Raw genomic sequence first — 16,968 nt, 5'->3', positions numbered from 1 at the left:
GTTCATCAAGGAGTCTAGCTGTGATAACCTTGCAGAAGGTAAGATTCTGAATGACAGCCAGCATGGCTTCATCACGGGCAGGTCTTGACTTACCGACCTCATCTCCTTCTATGACCAGGTAACTTGCCACCTGGACACGTGAAAGCAGGTTGACATTGTATACCTTGAATTCCAAAAGGTCTTTGATCTAGTATCCCACGATGTCCTCGCAAGAAAATTGGGAGATTGTGGGCTTAACTCCAAGATAGGCAGGGGGGTGAGAACCTGGCTGACGGATAGGACACAGAGAGTTGTAGTGAACGGATCTGTGTCATCCTGGTGAGAAGTGTGCAGCCGTGTCCTGCAGGGGTCCGTGCTCAGTCCAGAACTTTTCAACATCTTTATTAACAATTTGGATGTGGGGGTGAAGAGCTTGCTGACCAAGTTTGTGGATGCACCAAGTTATGGGGGAGTGTGGTCACGCCTCCAGATAGGTTGCAGATACAGGCAGACCTAGACAAGCTAACAAGTTGGGCGGATGGGAATCTGATGAAGTTCAACGTCGAGAAATGTCAAGGGCTTCATCTCAGGATGAGCAACCCCCAACACACCTACAGGCTTGGCGGCACCAAACTGACTAGCACCGCAAATGAAAGGGACCTGGGGGTAATAATAGGACACAGTATGAATATGAGCTAGCAGTGCAGTGCTGTAGCCAGTAGGGCAAATAATACTCTGGCATGCATCAATCGATGCATCTCCAGCAAAGCCAAGGAGGTGATTCTTCCGCTCTACTCAGTACTGGTGAGACTGCAGCTGGAGTACTGCGTCCAATTCTGGACACCGCACGTTAACAAGGACGTGGACACGATTGAGAGAGTACAAAGAAGAGCCACCTGTATGATCAGAGACTTGCATGAAAAGCCATACAAGGAAAGGCTGAGGGACCTGGGGCTCTTCAGCCTGAGGAAAAGAAGGCTGAAGGGGGGACCTGGTAACAGCTTACTGCTACACTAGGGGAGGACATCAAGGGCTCAGTGAGCAACTGTTCACCAGAGTACCCGAGGGGAAAACCAGGAGTAATGGCCATAAACTCCTGGAAGACTGATTCAGGCTCAACCTTAGGAAAAACTTCTTCATGGTCAGGGTGTCCAGACTGTGAAATAAGCTTCTTCTAGGGGTGGTGCAATCATCTACCCTGGATTCTTCAAGAGGAGACTAGACAGTCACTTTGCTGGGGTTGCCTGACCCCCAGTTATCTTTCCTGCTTGGTGCAGGGGGCTGGACCTGGTGATCTTCTGGCCTTACAATCTATGAATCTATGAATCAGTAACACTTGATCTCTTCTCCCAGCCATGACCACATACTCCTAACCCTGCATTCGGTGGTCAGCACTCCCAAGGGTGTGGAGGGAAACTGTGGCATTGACCAGGGAAAGAGATGTGCACAAAGTCATGCAGTGGAACAGCCCATGCAGTCTGATCAGTAGCACTATGGAAGCTCTGTCATCTTTTAATTAATTTAATTATTGACATTCCACTAGAATGATGAACAAAGAGCAGAAAACACAAATGTTCAGAACTTGGAGGGGGAAAAAAGCCTTGTCACAGGCCCTTGCTGCTGTTAGTAATAGTGATTATAACGTTATTAATGGTACGATAGGGATCCATAATTATCTCCACGAAGGTCAGGGCCCCATGCTGCGAGGCGCTGAACAGGGAGAAACAGCTCCTAGCGCAAAGAGCTTTCAGTCTAAATCAGTGGTGATCAACATCCAGCCTATTGGCCAAATCCAGCTAGCAGGGCTATGGCATACAGCCAGCAAGGCCATGTCATTGAGCACATAGGGCTCTCCATGGGTTTGAAAATCTGTTGTGTCTCTAGTGGGTTATGGAATAGAGAAAATCCCACACAATTTACTGATTCGTTTGATGCATTGGCTGGGGAAATTTTTAGCTACTTGCACGATTTCACAATGATTACACACTTAATTCATACAACACAATTTTATTTTAAAATTCTTTGCTACGCATATAACACTGCTTAGCTTTAAGAAATATCACAAACATTAAGAACACAATAACTACATATATTAGAAATAATGCTCCAAATGCACTTCCTTCCCAAACCATGCTATAACAATTAGTATTACAAAAACAACTACAATTACAACTAAAAGTTAAATTTGAATCAATACTATTATTTTTCATAATATATTTATAATCCTAGAATTCCGAGAAACCAAACACCTAGATATGCTTTCATTCCTCATGTGGTGGGAGAAACCTCCTTAAGGTTCGTTGTCTAGCTGTAATTTGATAGACAGACAACACGGGTAAAGAAAGACAGCTGTTTATTTGCTCGAGCAAAGACCATAAAACCAGCAAAAGGCAAAATGGCCCCCCCTCAAGGGTGAGGTGATCTTTTATACTTATTACAATAAGGCAAGACTTACAGGGTTAACAAAAAAACAATACTTGGGCGGTGCTTTACAAATCTTTGTAACAGCATATTTCTATTAAGCTGAACTAGCACTTTTTAAAAGCTAAAAGTTAAGTAACAGTAACATTATAATATGTTAGCAAAACCTTACACAGTAGTAGATACTTCTCAAAGACACAACCACTGCACCCAGAACAATGGCTTCCCTGTCTTATCTTGCTTCTTGCTGTAGCTGATTTTTCAGCACACAGACACAGATCCACTTTTTAACTCAGAAAATGCTTCATACAGTTAAAATGATTACTTGACACAAGCAAAGGCTTAGCTATCATTCTGCCTTGTGGTCAGCTGCATTGCTAGGCCACAGGTCATGCCTCGTATTCAGCTGTAAAGCTAATACTTCTTAATAATCCAAATTATTGTTAACCTAACAGTATGCTATCAGAAAACTATTCTATTTCAGGGTAATAACAAACCTGTGCACTACAATTCCTCCCTTTGTTCCAATTTTCCAGAGGAAATTTTGGAACACACTTTTAGGTATTCAACTTCTTGTGGGGTTAGGTTTTGATGATTGATGCTGGATATTTGTACAAACTGACCATACATTTTTACTTGCTTTTGCATAAACTGTTGTCCTAGAGAGCATAAACACTGAAAACAGCACAACAGGCAGATTATAGTTATAACAATTCCGATTAAGCTTAATACAAAAGGTCTAAGCCATCCTGTAAGGGAAGGCAACCAATTAGTGAACCAACTAAGAGATGTATCTTTGGGGATTTTAGCTATATCTTCAGCTTTTTGGATATGGACAGCTATATCATTGAGGTGGGTTTGCATGATGGTAAAAGAGCTGTTAACCCACACACAACATTTGGTCCGATAACCGCACAAGCTCCCCCTTGAGCAGCGAGGAGAAAATCAAGGGCTATACGGTTTTGAATTACCATTTGTCGGAGTTCTTCTTGGGTGTCAGCCAAGGCAGCAACGGCCTTCGAGAGGTCTTTGTGACCTTCGCTGAATTTGAGAGCTATGATTTCTATCACAGCTTGGAGGCATAATGTAAATTTTCCAAGACACACAGTGCCTATTCCTGGGAGCATACTTGCAAGGGAACACCTGAGTAATACTTCCTTGGTAAGTATTCCTTGGTGAGCTTTTTGATATTTGTCTACTATATCACGGCTTTCTTGCTAATCCCTCTTGTTTCACCACCTGCCCCATGGAAGGTGCGTGGCGAAGGACGTAGAGGGTTTTAGCATTGCCAGATAGCAGATACCTTTTCCTTTGGCAGGGATTTTATGGTAGGCGTGGGAGCCACAGACCCAATATTGTCCTTTTAAAGCAGCAAGGTTTGAATACTTAGGAGGTATTCGGCCCCCATTTCCTAATCCTAGCACCCCGCGTTCACCCTTTGATTTAAAGGAAGGATTTGCAGTTCCATTGAAGAAGCATTGTCTCCGGGAGGTATCAGTGTACAAACAATACCACAAGGTATTATTTAAAGAGGAGATGGGGGTGCAGATAGGATTAGTGCCCTTGGTTAAATTTTTGCTGCTGTAGAAATCATTGTAAGAGCTGCAATAGGTAGGAGTTGCTGTGTTATTATTATGCCAGTCTTCTCCACTTGAACTAGTAAAATAGTGGTGACATATGCTTATGCCTAAATTAATGCAGTCTGATACTGAGCAGTTTACATAGAAACACCAATCTCCAACAACAGGCTTTATTAAAAGGAACTCCTGCTGACTTTGGTCCCAAGCTTGGTTATTAGAGGGGTTTAAAAGTGACTCGATGGGACCCAAAGGGATGGGAGTCATGGGAATTTCTCCTGGGGTGTGGAGAGGAAAATGACTGCACACCCAACAATCACTTTGGTTTTCTGCTTTAGCGGTTCTGTCAACGTATTGGAGATACATATTATTATCAGAGATATGGGCAACAGTAGGTTTAAGAGTAGCCTTAGCCTGAGGAGACTCTGTAAATTGTCTGAAAACTGGGTGGCTAGGCTTTACACAATATTCTGTTCCATAAGTAAATACCCGAACTTCTGCTGAACTACAGCAATGTGAGGGAGGATACCAACGGGCAATGTTGACCTTTCCGTCTATATCAGAGAGTTTGATTGAATCGCTTATCCAGACAGGAAAACCTTGGGCACAAGGATTAGCACATCTACAGCAACTGGCAGCTATAGCCGACCCCTGTGAGAGACTTATTTCTCCAGCAAAGAGAAAGATTAGAAATAGCATAGTTATAAAAACCATATTATAACAAAATCAGCACAAACAGTATGCACAACCCTGCAGCTCCAATAACTGATCTTCTGGGACACGTTACAGTCTCAAAGTGCTGGGTTTCAGCCGATCCAAAAGTGTCTAGAGGATGCAGTACTTGGATTTAGGTGCTCTCTGGGCTGGGCAGGACCCCAAAAGGGTGACAGTTTATTAGTGGACCTTGGTTAGTTTGAGTTTTATATTATCTAATGGGCTGCAGGTCCAGGAGGTGTTTGATTTTATTTTTTCGTCTGCTTCTGGCTCACCCTTGTCGCGGTCAGGTGAGCGTGCGGTGTTCCCGCAAAGTCCGCAGTCGTCTTCTTCTGGCTTCCCCTTTTCCAGGTCAGGGAAGCTCACGTTGGAGCCAGTCCTGAGCTCTGATGACACTTCTGTCTTCTTTGTACGAGTATAACGAATCCAGTTGTCCTTTTCTGCTACTTTTACGGCGGTGTGGGAGGTGAGGAGGACTTGATACAGTCCTTGCCACTTAGGTTCAAGGGGAGACCGTTTCCAAGTTTTTACATACACCCAGTCTCCAGGCTGGATGCGATGTGCTGGGACATCGGCAGGGAGGGGTTGGCTTAAAGCAGCATACCTATGGAGAGATTTTAACTGAGACTGTAGAGATAAAATATAAGAGGTGAGTCCTTCATCGCCTAAAAGAGAAGAAGTGTGAGCCGGTAGTAAGGGGAAATGTTGGGGCACAGGGTGTCCAAACAGCAGTTTGTAAAGGCTGAGCTTTAGTTTTCTCCTGGGGGTTGATCTGATGGACATAAGGGCCAGTGGGAGAGTCTTAGTCCATTTTAACCCGCTCTCAGCACACAGCTTTCCAATTTTTTGTTTAAGGATCTGATTAATTCTTTCTACTTGTCCTGAGCTTTCTGGGTGCCAAGGGGTATGGAATTCCATTCTATTCCTAGGCAGCTGGCCAGTGTTTTGTTTATGTCAGCAGTAAAAAGCGATCCTTGATTGCTTTCAATGATAGGTGGAGGACCAAACCTGGGTATGATTTCATTAAGGAGTATTTTTACTACTTGTTGTGCTGTAGCTCTTCTGGTGGGGAAGGCTTCTACCCACCCCGTGACTTGGTCAACAATTACTAGGAGGTTTTTGTACCCATTGTCTTTAGGCATATCAGCAAAATCTATTTGTAGTCTTTCAAAGGGAGTATAAGCCCGGGGCAGGCTCCAGGGGGTCCTGATTTTTCTCCTTTGATATTAAACTTTTGCATATACTGCAGCGTTCTAAAAGCCTTCTTGCTTCCTGGTAGACTCCGGGTGCGTAGAACAGCCTGTTAGTGATAGTGGCAAGTTTTTCACAACCTAAATGCTCGCTTTGATGGAGTTGTTGCAGATAGGGTCTAAGGGCTGCTTTAGGTAGCACTATCCTTTCATCTGACAATCGCCATATTCCATCTTTTTCACAGGTGGCTCCTGCCACTTTCCATCTCTGTTGTTCTAAAGGTGGTGCAGACTCGTACATTTTTGGCTCTAGCAATATTCCCAAATATGCCTTTGACTGAGGAATTTGAGCTTGGAAGGCTAGGGCGGATAGTGGCTGTAACGCTGCTGTTTGAGCTGCAGCATCGACCAGGGCATTGCCTTTTGAGACTTAATCTCCCTTTTTTGGTGTGGGCTGGGCAATGCATTACAGCTATGGCTTTTGGCAACATTATAGCTTGTAGGAGGTCATTGACTTGTTTAGCATTTGATATTTTAGTTCCAAAGGCTGTCATAAATCCCCTCTGTTTCCACAATTGTCCAGTGGCATGACAGATTCCAAAGGCATACTTAGAATCAGTCCAAATATTTACAGAGTGGCCCAATGCTAATTGACAAGCTTGTGTAAGGGCAGTAAGTTCAGCCGCCTGCGAGCTCAACTGCCCAGGCAGTGGTTCAGCTTCAAGTACTTCAAATGGAGTTACTACTGCATAACCCGTTCTTCTAACTCCATTGACTAATTTTGAAGAGCCATCTACAAAAAAATCAAGTCAGGGTTGTCTAAGTGTAGGTCACTAAGATCTACCCTGGGTTTGTCTGAAAATGCTGCGACTTGAAGGCAATCGTGGGAGTCTGGTTCCCCGTCGCTGGGTAGAGGTAATAGAGTAACCGGATTCAGGGTATTGCATCTCTCTATGACCAGGTTTGTAGCCATTAAAAGTGTGGTTTCCTATTTGTTCACTCTCTGATGAGAAAAATGTTGAGTATTTTTCTGGAGGAGGAGGAGGGCTACTGTGTGTGGAGCCTTTAGGATAAGGGGGTATCCAAGGACTAATTCCTGGGCTTTCTCGACTATTGTTGCAGCTGCTGCCACTGCGTGAAGGCAGCCTACTCCCCGCTTTGCCACTGGATCTAACTGTGCAGAGAAGTAAGCTGCGGGCAGCTTTATGATCTTAAAAGACTGGTTCTTCTGCATCTTTTGTTTTTCTTTCTTTTTTTCTTCCCTTCCATTAAAAGTTTTAGTAGCAATGGCTAAGATTTCTGCCATGGATTTACTCTCAACACCCTCAGTGTCATGTTGGAGCTTCTTTTTAATATCTTTGCTAGCCTGACTTATGAATACAAGTCTTAACACAGGTAAAGTGGCAGGTGTCTCGGGGTCCATGTGTCCGTACTGACGTATAGCTTTACAGAGTCTTTTAAAGTAGTCTGAAGGGTGTTCTTGTCTGAGGTTAAGAGGCTTTCAAGAAGCTGCATGACATCTGACCAGGAGGGGTTATGAGTCATGAAAATGGTTTTGAAGTGCCTTAGAACTACTTCGGGATTATCTCTGAGCCTGGGGGTGTTTTCTTGCCAGTTTAAGAGGTCGGTGGTGGAGAACGGAGCGTGTTTTCAGTGACTGATAACTTCTCCACCCTCACCAGGCACAGGGTATTCTTTTAGAGGTAACTGAAGTGAAGGCTTAGACAATTTTTGACGAGTGCGATTTGAAATCACAGTGGAACTGGAATCTGGAGAGGGATCTCTGGATCCCTCTCCAGATCCAGGACTCGGGGATTCCGAGAGAGACAATCGAGGTGATGCCTCCCGAAGATTTCCCAGTCCCTCGGCCGGCCCGGGTGCAATGTTTTGGGGTTCAAACATTGGAGGTGGTATCAATGGTACATTAGGGGGCCAAGGCATGGGTCTGTAATCATCTTCTGAATATGACGGTGGTGCAGCAGGTTTTGGACATTGAAGGGGAGCTAACAAATTCAGGAAAGATGCAGGGGTCAGGGTAGCTAAAGGTTTACTAGCAACATTGTCTCATAAATACCAATAATTCATTAGGTCGAGACAGAGGTCCTCCAACATCTTTCGTAAGGCAGCCAGACAATTTGGGTCAAATGATCCATATTTTGGCCATTGTCTTCCCAAATCTAACTGAGACGTATGAGACGTCGAATTAATTAAACAGAGTTCTGCCATACAAGACTTGGACAGTTCTGCCCGTCCCTCCAAATGTTTTCAATTCCTGACCATATAATCAAGGGGTGAATATCCTAGGCCAGAACCCATGATTATATCCAAGCACAAGCAGTCTTATTTCCCTAAGTCCTACCTGCCTAAAAGTTGTTTCGTCCACGTAAAACAACCGGTGTTCTTGGACCCCACTGGCTTTCTCTGTGAGGAGGGGTGTCTTGAGTCCGAGATCCTAGTCATTGGCCGTTATAACAGCATTTCTACCTTATATCCGTGTCTTTCACCTTTCGGCTAGGCTGCTGGCTCTAACAGCATTTAAATCAGCAGACAGATATCTTCAAAGACTGCTTCCAGAGACCTCAAGAGGTTAAAACCAGAAAACCAGAAACCAGATAGAAACCAAAAACATACCTGACCTGAGGTACTCACCGGTACATTTCCTTTACCCAATTTGAGGATCCCGCCTTATTGGTCCTGAGGGGACTATCCACCTCCCGAGACTAACCCAATAGGTGAACTCACCTGGTGCGTGCTGGGGTGTCAGGGGATGGAGGTCTCCAAAGGCGCCAAGCTAGATGGGTCCCATCTGGGGTGCCAAATTGTGGTGGGAGAAACCTCCCTAAGGTCCGTTGTCTAGCTGTAATTTGATAGACAGACAACGCGGATAAAGAAAGACAGCTGTTTATTTGCTCAAGCAAAGACCATAAAACCAGCAAAAGGCAAAATGGCCACCCTCCAGGGTGAGGCGATCTTTTATACTTATTACAATAAGGCAAGACTTACAGGGTTAACAAAAGCAATACTTGGGCGGTGCTTTACAAATCTTTGTAACAGCATATTTCTATTAAGCTGAACTAGCACTTTTTAAAAGCTAAAAGTTAAGTAACAGTAACATTATAATATGTTAGCAAAACCTTACACAGTAGTAGATACTTCTCAAGGACACATCCACTGCACCCAGAACAATGGCTTCCCTGTCTTATCTTGCTTCTTGCTGTAGCTGATTTTTCAGCACACAGACACAGATCCACTTTTTAACTCAGAAAATGCTTCATACAGTTAAAATGATTACTTGACACAAGCAAAGGCTTAGCTATCATTCTGCCTTGTGGTCAGCTGCATTGCTAGGCCACAGGTTATGCCTTGTATTCAGCTGTAAAGCTAATACTTCTTAATAATCCAAATTATTGTTAACCTAACAGTATGCTATCAGAAAACTATTCTATTTCAGGGTAATAACAAACCTGCGCACTACACTCAGTAGTACAATTTAATGGGTTGGCCTCAGTAGTACGGTTCAATGGGCTCGCCTCAGCAGTGAAAGGAACAAGTCCCCTTCCTTCAGTCCCTTTCGGGCGCTCCGCAGCTTCAGCGTGAACTAAGAGGTTTGTGTTCACGGAGAGGGTGGTTCAGGTGATCAATCTGATCCAGCCTACACTTGCGATTCTTCCTTTGATGCTCTGCAAGTGAGGTTACCTCCAAATTGGGACAGTAGGTTACAGTTTTTTTTGAGTGAGTTGCCGTCTTGGGCCCCTCCTACCCAAACCTGTCACTACTCCCAAATTTGGGCTCAGATCTTACTCAACAGATTCTTTTGCTTGGTAATCAGTTTCTTTCTTGACTATTCTAATTACTTTAGGGAATTTCCATATCACTGAATTGATTTTTTATTTCCAATCTTGTCAAAAGGCCCTAGGGTTTGATCTCCGGAATTTGGGATATTTGCTTAAGGGTCATTTTTATGTTAACTTTGTTAAAGGCCTCTAAAGATAAAATTCAAGAGTTAAGACTTTGAGCAAAGTCAAGACCTTCCATTTGTAGACCAAAACAATGGCCTAGATAAGAAGATAAATCTTGTCTTTTTCTAAACTTGCTAATGGGCAACTATTACAAACATTCAAACTATTACATTCAATATGACATGTTGGTGGGGCAAGAGTGGTGGTAGCATGAATTGCTCCCAGATTCACAGCAATTAATCCTGCCACCAAGGCCCCACTGACAAATTTCTTACCCCACGGGGAGTCCCATTGGCTAGGGACATGGCCCTTCCTGCCAGACCATATCGGTGTGCACAGTTGACCTGTAGCCGAATTTGGCACGCAGTGTCATTCCACAGCATGACCCAACACACAGGGCCAGGCCAGAGTGCTGGATTGCACCCATGAACTACCCGTGTGTGTGGATGCCATGCTGGATCCAGCCAAGGATTGACCCCATGTCACTCCCCCAGCCTGAAGGCCCAGAAGGTCGAGCACCACTGGTCTAAATGAATCCAATGAAAAGAGAATCAGACGAAAAATCAGTTGCCTGCAATTAGGGGTACACCGATAGAGATTTTTGGGGCCAAGACTGATAACTGATTTTTCAGGGAACATATTGGCTGATACCAATCCAATTTCCAATACAGCTGTGTGCAGGTGGTAAGTCTGGGGGTGGCGGGTGTGGGGGCTGGGAGGGAAGCATATCAAGGCCCCTGAGGTAAGGGTTGGGGTGGGCTGAGGCTGGGGCAGGAGCTGCCCAGCCAGGGCGGGAAGGGGCACAGGATAGAGCCGCAAGTGGCTGGTCTGGGGGCAGGGAGGCGTCTAGCCTCTGGATCTATGCCATCCGGGGTGGGGTTGGGGGTTGGGGTCAGGGCTGGGGCATGCCTGGAAAGCAAAGGGGGTGGGGAGGGGGCTCCCGCCACTGCTCCCACCACTCATGCAGGAGGGCATGTGGGGAGTGTGTGTCCCTGGATCTGCACCAGGAGGTCTGGGGCCAGGCTGTGCCGGGCTCTACCCAGCTGGGCAGATCCCCCCCCCCCCCCCCCAACATGCCCTCCCGGACTAGCAGAGCACAGCAGCCACCCCCCACCCCCCTCTTCCCCCACTCCCCTGGACAAGCCACGGTTCTGTTCCACACCTGCCCCACCCTGGCTAGACTGCCCCTGCCCCGCCCCACACCCTCCCTCACTACAGGGACCTTGACCTCCCCCCAGTGCCATTTCCCTCCCCTTCCACAACACCAGACTTACTACGTGCAGGCAGCTCTCCACACTGCTAGCCGTGTTCCTCACTGCCTACGTGCTGCGCTGCGGCTGCGCACATGCATGGGCATTGATCGTACAGATTATCACCTGCATTGGGCTGATTACTGATACAGAAAATTTTCTTTATACCGATGCCGATCTGATATCAGAACAATGGATCAGTGCACCTCTACCCAAAATGGCAGAGCCTGGAACATAACCCAGGAGTACCCTGAGTCCAGCACCTGCCTCCTAAGCCCGGTATAGGAAAGATGCAGCCAGAAGTGCTAGCTTTGTACTTCTACACCTGCTGTGCCCACCATGATGGGATCGACCTGATCTGGGCCCACACACTCTAACTGTGTGGCTACCTGGTTTACATCAGTGCAAGGGGAGAGCCCAGTGGGCACAGCCTGTCCTGCACCACCTGGGAATTTGGTCCCAGTGGCTCTGATAGAGCCACAGCAAATTCACCACAGTGGGGATCTGGCCCCATGACGCCAAATGCCAACCCTACTCCAGTTCCCCACCCTGCTCTGTCACTCCTAGCCTGACACTCAGCACCAGTTCACGTTCAGTAGCTGGGCAAACCGCACTAGCCACCCGACCGGCTGCTCCCAGTACTGGACCGTCCCATTGCCATCTGCATACACATTCATCTTTCTGTGCCCCTCCCCAGAGACGAAGGTCAGTTCGGCGCCCCCACACGTCACCACCAGCTGAGCGTCCCACAGCAGGCACTCCAGCACCCGTGAGACCTCCTGCACTGCCCGCTCCAGGCACTGTCCCACCAGCTCCGGGGCCCTACGGAAGGTGAGGTCCTGCTGCACACTTAGCAGGCTGGTGAGATTGAGGGGGAACTGTCTGAGCTTCAGCCTGGACACATAGGCCTCAGTGCTGTTGACTTGAATGTTGTACTTTGCCTTGCCAGCGATCCAGGCCACCTGGATCTGGGCCTGCCTCTTCCCAGACTGGAAAGCCTGGGCTGTCCCATTACAGTCCAGCATCAGCCGGGCGTTGCTCTGCACCACGGCCGGCTCCCGGCGGAACTCGCGCAGCGCCACGTCCAGGCAGTCCCGGTAAGCCCCCGGGCGCTGGGCCTGGCTCCGGGCTCTCAGCAGGCTCCCGACACTCAGCTCCTGGGGATGGGGCGGCTCTGGGTGCCTGCAGGGCGTGGTCTGCCCACAGCGCCCCATGACCATTGTGCTCTGGTGCCTGTACAGGCTTGACGAGAACCATGCCTGATCAAGCAGAGCCAACATGATGATCAGGAGAATGCAAAACAGAAGCCACACACCATCTGAGGGCTTGCTTTTCCTTACAGAGCATTGCCAAGTGAGAGGAGCCAGGCCTCGGACCCACGTCGGTGCTGCAGACACCTGGCAACAGGATGCCCAGGCTCCCCTGACTCTCCCAAAGACTCCTGTGTGCTTCTCTTTGGAGGAGTTTCCACAGGGACCACCCTCCTGCCCAGGCACCAGCAGGGGCTCTGACAGGCTCTCGTCGTCCTTCATCCTGGCGAGAGCTGGGAGAGAAGAGGGGGAGTGAGGAGTGCAGGTAGGGTGACAACGAACCGGGGCTCCCACACCTAACCTGCCACACTCTCCTCCCACCTCCAAGCTTATATTTGCCACCTGGGTAGCGCAGGAGTCGCGGGTGTTTCTCTGGGGTTCGGCTGGACACCTAACCCAGAACTGCAGGGCAAGCCCTCCTGCTAAAGCAGAGCGCAGGCAGGCAGACCCCTGTGCCTAGGCTCCCTGCAAACACCCCAGTTCTTACCAGGTCGGGTGGCCCTGCAATTTGCCTGGGGGAGACACCCCAGGAGTCCCGACAAGCAGCACTAGCTCACTGCGCTCCCTTCCCCTTCCCTCCCAAGCCAGGCCGAGAGCCCAGCTCCTTCCTCTAATGGCTGTTGGGTCTCTGCAGCGCTGCACTCCCGGCCTGTCTCTGGCGCCAACAACAGCTGCGCTCTGCTGTGCTGAAAGCACGACAGGCTGGGAGGGAGGCACGGGCAGCGCAGAGAGGGGAGGGCAGTGGGTTGGGGAGCTCCAGCATGGCTGGGGGGCTGCTGCTTACCCCTGCCTCTGCCCATGAGCTGCATGTGGGCTGCCTGGACCTCTGATCCGTGCAGCAGCCTGACAAGAGACTGAAAACTGATGGACATCCTTCTCCGAAACACACCCAGAAGGGGAGGGACTCCAGGCTGTTCTGTTTCGGTTCTCAGTTCTTTGCTGTGGGAGGGGGGAGAGCCCTTTGGGAGCAAGTGAGCTAAGGCTGAAGGCAGGGAGCTGGGCATGCTCCCTTATGTGTGCTGAAGCTGCTGCCCTTTCTGAATCAGCTCCCAGCTTCACCCAGGGGCTGGGGACAGCAAATTTGAGGCCTGAACTGGGCAAGAAAGAGGGAGAAAGACAAACAGAATAGAAGAGGTCTGCAAGCTAGGGCCCAGCTGCCTGCAGGTAAGTCTATCAGGGAGAACGGCTCCTGCCACTGGATGCACTCGCAGAGAGTTGGGCATGTGTGGGCACTAGGGTGGGTTTTTGGAGAGGCCCACCCTAGTGGGTGGGACAGTCCCACAATGGGAACCTCAAGTCTCGGTCCCGGGGTGCATGACTGCGGGACAGGATTTGTCCTGGAGTTGCAGCATCGTGCAGGGATGGGGAAGCGGCAGGTTCCCCCTTGCAGGAGGGCAGTGCTCCAGCCTGCTAGGGACTTCTTGCAATTCTTGGGGGCAGGATGCAAGAGGCCCCGTGCATGTGCATTTTACCTCCCCCCACTATCCCGGGGCCCACTGCAAAAATAAATCAGCACCTGTGACTGCACTGGGGCTGCATCAGCCCCCTCTGGGTTCCCCAAGCCCCTTCCCCAGCACCTACTGCTGGGAGACACAGAAGCTGCCCCATGGGTGGTGCTGCAATCAAAGGGCCTCTAGATCAGTGCTTCTCAACTTTTTGTACCAGGACCCATTTGTAAAGATAGCTGGCCAGTCCCAACCCAGTGCCCCTCACTCCTGACCTGCTCCTCCCTGACCCGAGGTCCCAGAGCCCCCGCGTTTTGTTTTGGATGAACCTTAGTTTTGTTTTGGATGTGAACTGAGATTCTGAACCACAGCAATGTCCTGTTTCCCCCATCCCACAAACACCTTCCTCTTCTTTCTTCATGCTGATTTCATTTTGTGGGTCCAAACAGGTGCTCTGAGAACTCCCAGACAGATCATAAATAACCCTCTGGCCTCAGCATGGAAGAGACTGTGCAGTGCAAGAATGAGCTGAGGCCAATTGATGTCCTGGGAAAGAAGAATGAGCTAGAGAGGACTGGGATGCTGACTGAAGGCCTGGCCATCACCATTTGCCGGGCCCTGGAGCTGGTGGTGGACTTCAAGAAGGACATCACAATGTACAGGCACTTAGAGAATATCCAGCTTGTTGTCCAGGCCGATGGGTGCTGGCTAGAGTTCAGAGCAGGAGCTGCCAGTATCACAGTGCTGGTGTGGTATGACCAGAACAAGAAGGAAGCTAACGTCTCCACCCCATTTTGGAAAGAGAGGTGAATGTAATGGATGTCCCCCGACATCTCAGTCCCTCCCCAAATAAATGCCTCTGATGGCTACAAATTACAATCTGTTTCTTGGTGGTGTTTAGTCGTGGGGCTCCCTGCAGCCCCCCCCCCCCCCAGCACCATGCCCTGGCATTGAGGTCAGCACTGATGGTGAGGGGAGAGGGCTCTCTACTGAGCCCCACTCATCTTCACGCACAGCACCCTCTAATACTGCACAGGGGCACTGTTGTGAGCACTCCGCATCTGATACCTCCAGCCCATTCCCTGCTGCACAGCACTCCCTAGCATCAGCTTGAGAAACATGAGCTATCACAGAATATGTGGAGATGCATCCTGACCCACGCATCTTACTCTAATTTAAACTTCTGTTCTGCATCAGGCTTGAGTCTGTGCTCATCACCATTGTATTTGAGCACCGTCCACTTGTGCATTAAGCCACACTAGCCATGGAGTCTTTGTTCTCTCAGAAGCTTCCCAGAGAGGGCCCGGTCTGGGTTCAGCTCTTTGCCCTGTTTCCTACTCAGATTAGCCTGTAATTACATCAGAGCAGGCATATTGAAGGGAAGGAGAAAAGGCACGCTGCTTCCGGATAAACTCTCCTCTGATGGTTTCTCTCTGCTAGGATCTGGAGGGTCCTATGTCAGGTGGCCAAATAGCATTTATAGACCAGTCCCCATCCAAGCAGGGAGGGCAGAAGTAAGGAATGGTAAAGAGGGCTGGGAAGAGAAATAAGTCTGGGAGAAACCCAGTGGTACCCTGATTCATTAGACCCTGCTCTTTCTTAGAAATGAGGATTAAACCCAGGAGCGAGGAAGCAGCCCTGCAAGGGCTAGGGACCAAGGGGCCGATGCCCAAGTGGAGGGGCTGGAAGTGAGGGGCTGATGCCTGAGCAAGTGAATGGAATTAGAGTAAGACCCATGAGGCATGGGGGTGGCTATGGGGGAGGCTGGAAGCCATGATTAGTGCCTCTATGGTGATTAGGGCCAAACTGGTGTCCATAAGCCTAGCCTAGTGCTAGCATGGCATGAGTGGTGCCAGAAGGGCCAGAAGGGAGCAAAATAGTTGTTATTAGTGAACTGAAGGTGTGGTGATGAATAGGACCAAGGTCCAGTTGAGTAAGTTAAGTGATGCTAAGGGCAGCCCCACCAGGACCACTCCTGGATTGATCAGAGGAGGGCCAAACTGAGGTACTGTGGGTCAGGATACAAGGGGGTTGGGGGGAAAGGGACTTGGTAGTGGGGGTCTACTATAGACCGCCACACCAGGAGGATGAGCTAGACCTGCAATTCTCCAGACAGCTCTCAGAGGCCGTACGGTTGAGAGATATGGTTGTCGTGGGTGACCTCAACTACCCTGACGTGCTGGGAGGAGCAGTCAGCCAAATCTAACCACTCATGTAGATTCATAACCTGCGTACAGGATCTCCACCTAACACAGGAGGTATACGATCCCACTAGGGGAAAAGCCTTGCTGGACTTGGTATTAGCTACAGGGGATGACCTGGGGCAGGATCTGCAGGTACAAGGTAACTAGGGGATAGTGACCATTGATTGATTGAATTCACTGTCTGGCAAAGGGCGGGTAAACTAACCAGCAGGGCTGAAGTGCTAGACTTCAGAAAGTCTAACTTCAGTGTGCTCAGGAGATTAGTTAGTGAGGTGTTAAAGCTCAAGAGCATGGGTGAAATGGGGGTCCAGGAAGGGTGGTCATTCCTCAAGGGAGTGATCCTATGGGCGCAGAAGGAGACAATCCCATTGCACATAAAAGGGGACAAAGGGGCCAAGAAGCCCTCTTGGCTAAACAGGGAAGTCCAGGAAAGCCCAAGGGCAAAGAAAGAGATATACAGGCTGTGGAAACGGGGTAGCTACCAAGGAGGAATATATCTTCCTGGCTCGCACTTGCAGGGAATCAGTCAGGAAGGACAAAGCAGGATTAGAATTTAGGCTGTCGACAAAACTTAAGGACAACAAGAAGTCCTTCTTCAGGTATATAGGGAGCAAAAGGAAGGCACAGGGTAGCATAGGACCCCTGCAGGACAAACTAGGGCAATTGCAGAGAGAGGGGACAAAGCTGAGCTCTTTAATGAGTTCTTTGCGTCTGTATTCCTAGACACAGACCAAGACAAATCTCCCACTTGGATCATAGATAGACACAGGATGGACACCAGCCCACCAACTGTTAGTGCAGACTTAGTGAAGGGGCACTTAGAGGGGCTGGATGTGGTCAGATAAGCAGCCCTGGATGAACTTCATCCAAGGGTGCTGAAGGAATTGGCCAGTGTCATAGCAGAGCCACTGGTATGGCT

The 16,968-nt window shown here is 48.9% G+C and overlaps 1 protein-coding gene and 1 long non-coding RNA gene across 3 annotated transcripts; one reads left to right on the top strand and one right to left on the bottom strand.

Annotated features, from left to right (window-relative positions):
* Nucleotides 1–11,406: 11,406 nt before the first annotated feature.
* LOC106737987 (uncharacterized) lies at nt 11,407–13,272 on the bottom strand. Of its 2 annotated transcripts, none has more exons than XM_014600616.3 (2): nt 13,185–13,272; nt 11,407–12,633 (listed from the first exon to the last, which is right to left on the bottom strand). In XM_014600616.3, exons 1-2 carry the CDS (start codon nt 13,270–13,272, stop codon nt 11,666–11,668), a joined length of 1,056 nt encoding a protein of 351 aa, XP_014456102.2. In that variant the 3' UTR covers nt 11,407–11,665. The 2 variants fall into 2 exon arrangements, with proteins under 2 accessions (XP_014456102.2, XP_059571074.1); XM_059715091.1 differs by lacking the exon at nt 13,185–13,272 and adding an exon at nt 12,888–12,976.
* A 77-nt stretch (nt 13,273–13,349) lies between these two features.
* LOC109280997 (uncharacterized) lies at nt 13,350–14,724 on the top strand. Its single transcript, XR_009455703.1, has 2 exons — nt 13,350–13,564; nt 14,295–14,724. It is a non-coding gene; the product is annotated as an uncharacterized LOC109280997 (long non-coding RNA).
* Nucleotides 14,725–16,968: the final 2,244 nt, after the last annotated feature.

This window comes from Alligator mississippiensis, chromosome 11, assembly GCF_030867095.1.
Source record: "Alligator mississippiensis isolate rAllMis1 chromosome 11, rAllMis1, whole genome shotgun sequence".
Lineage (NCBI taxonomy): Eukaryota > Metazoa > Chordata > Crocodylia > Alligatoridae > Alligator > Alligator mississippiensis.
Note: the sequence above shows the minus strand (reverse complement) of the source record. Positions and strands in the feature narration are given on the sequence as shown.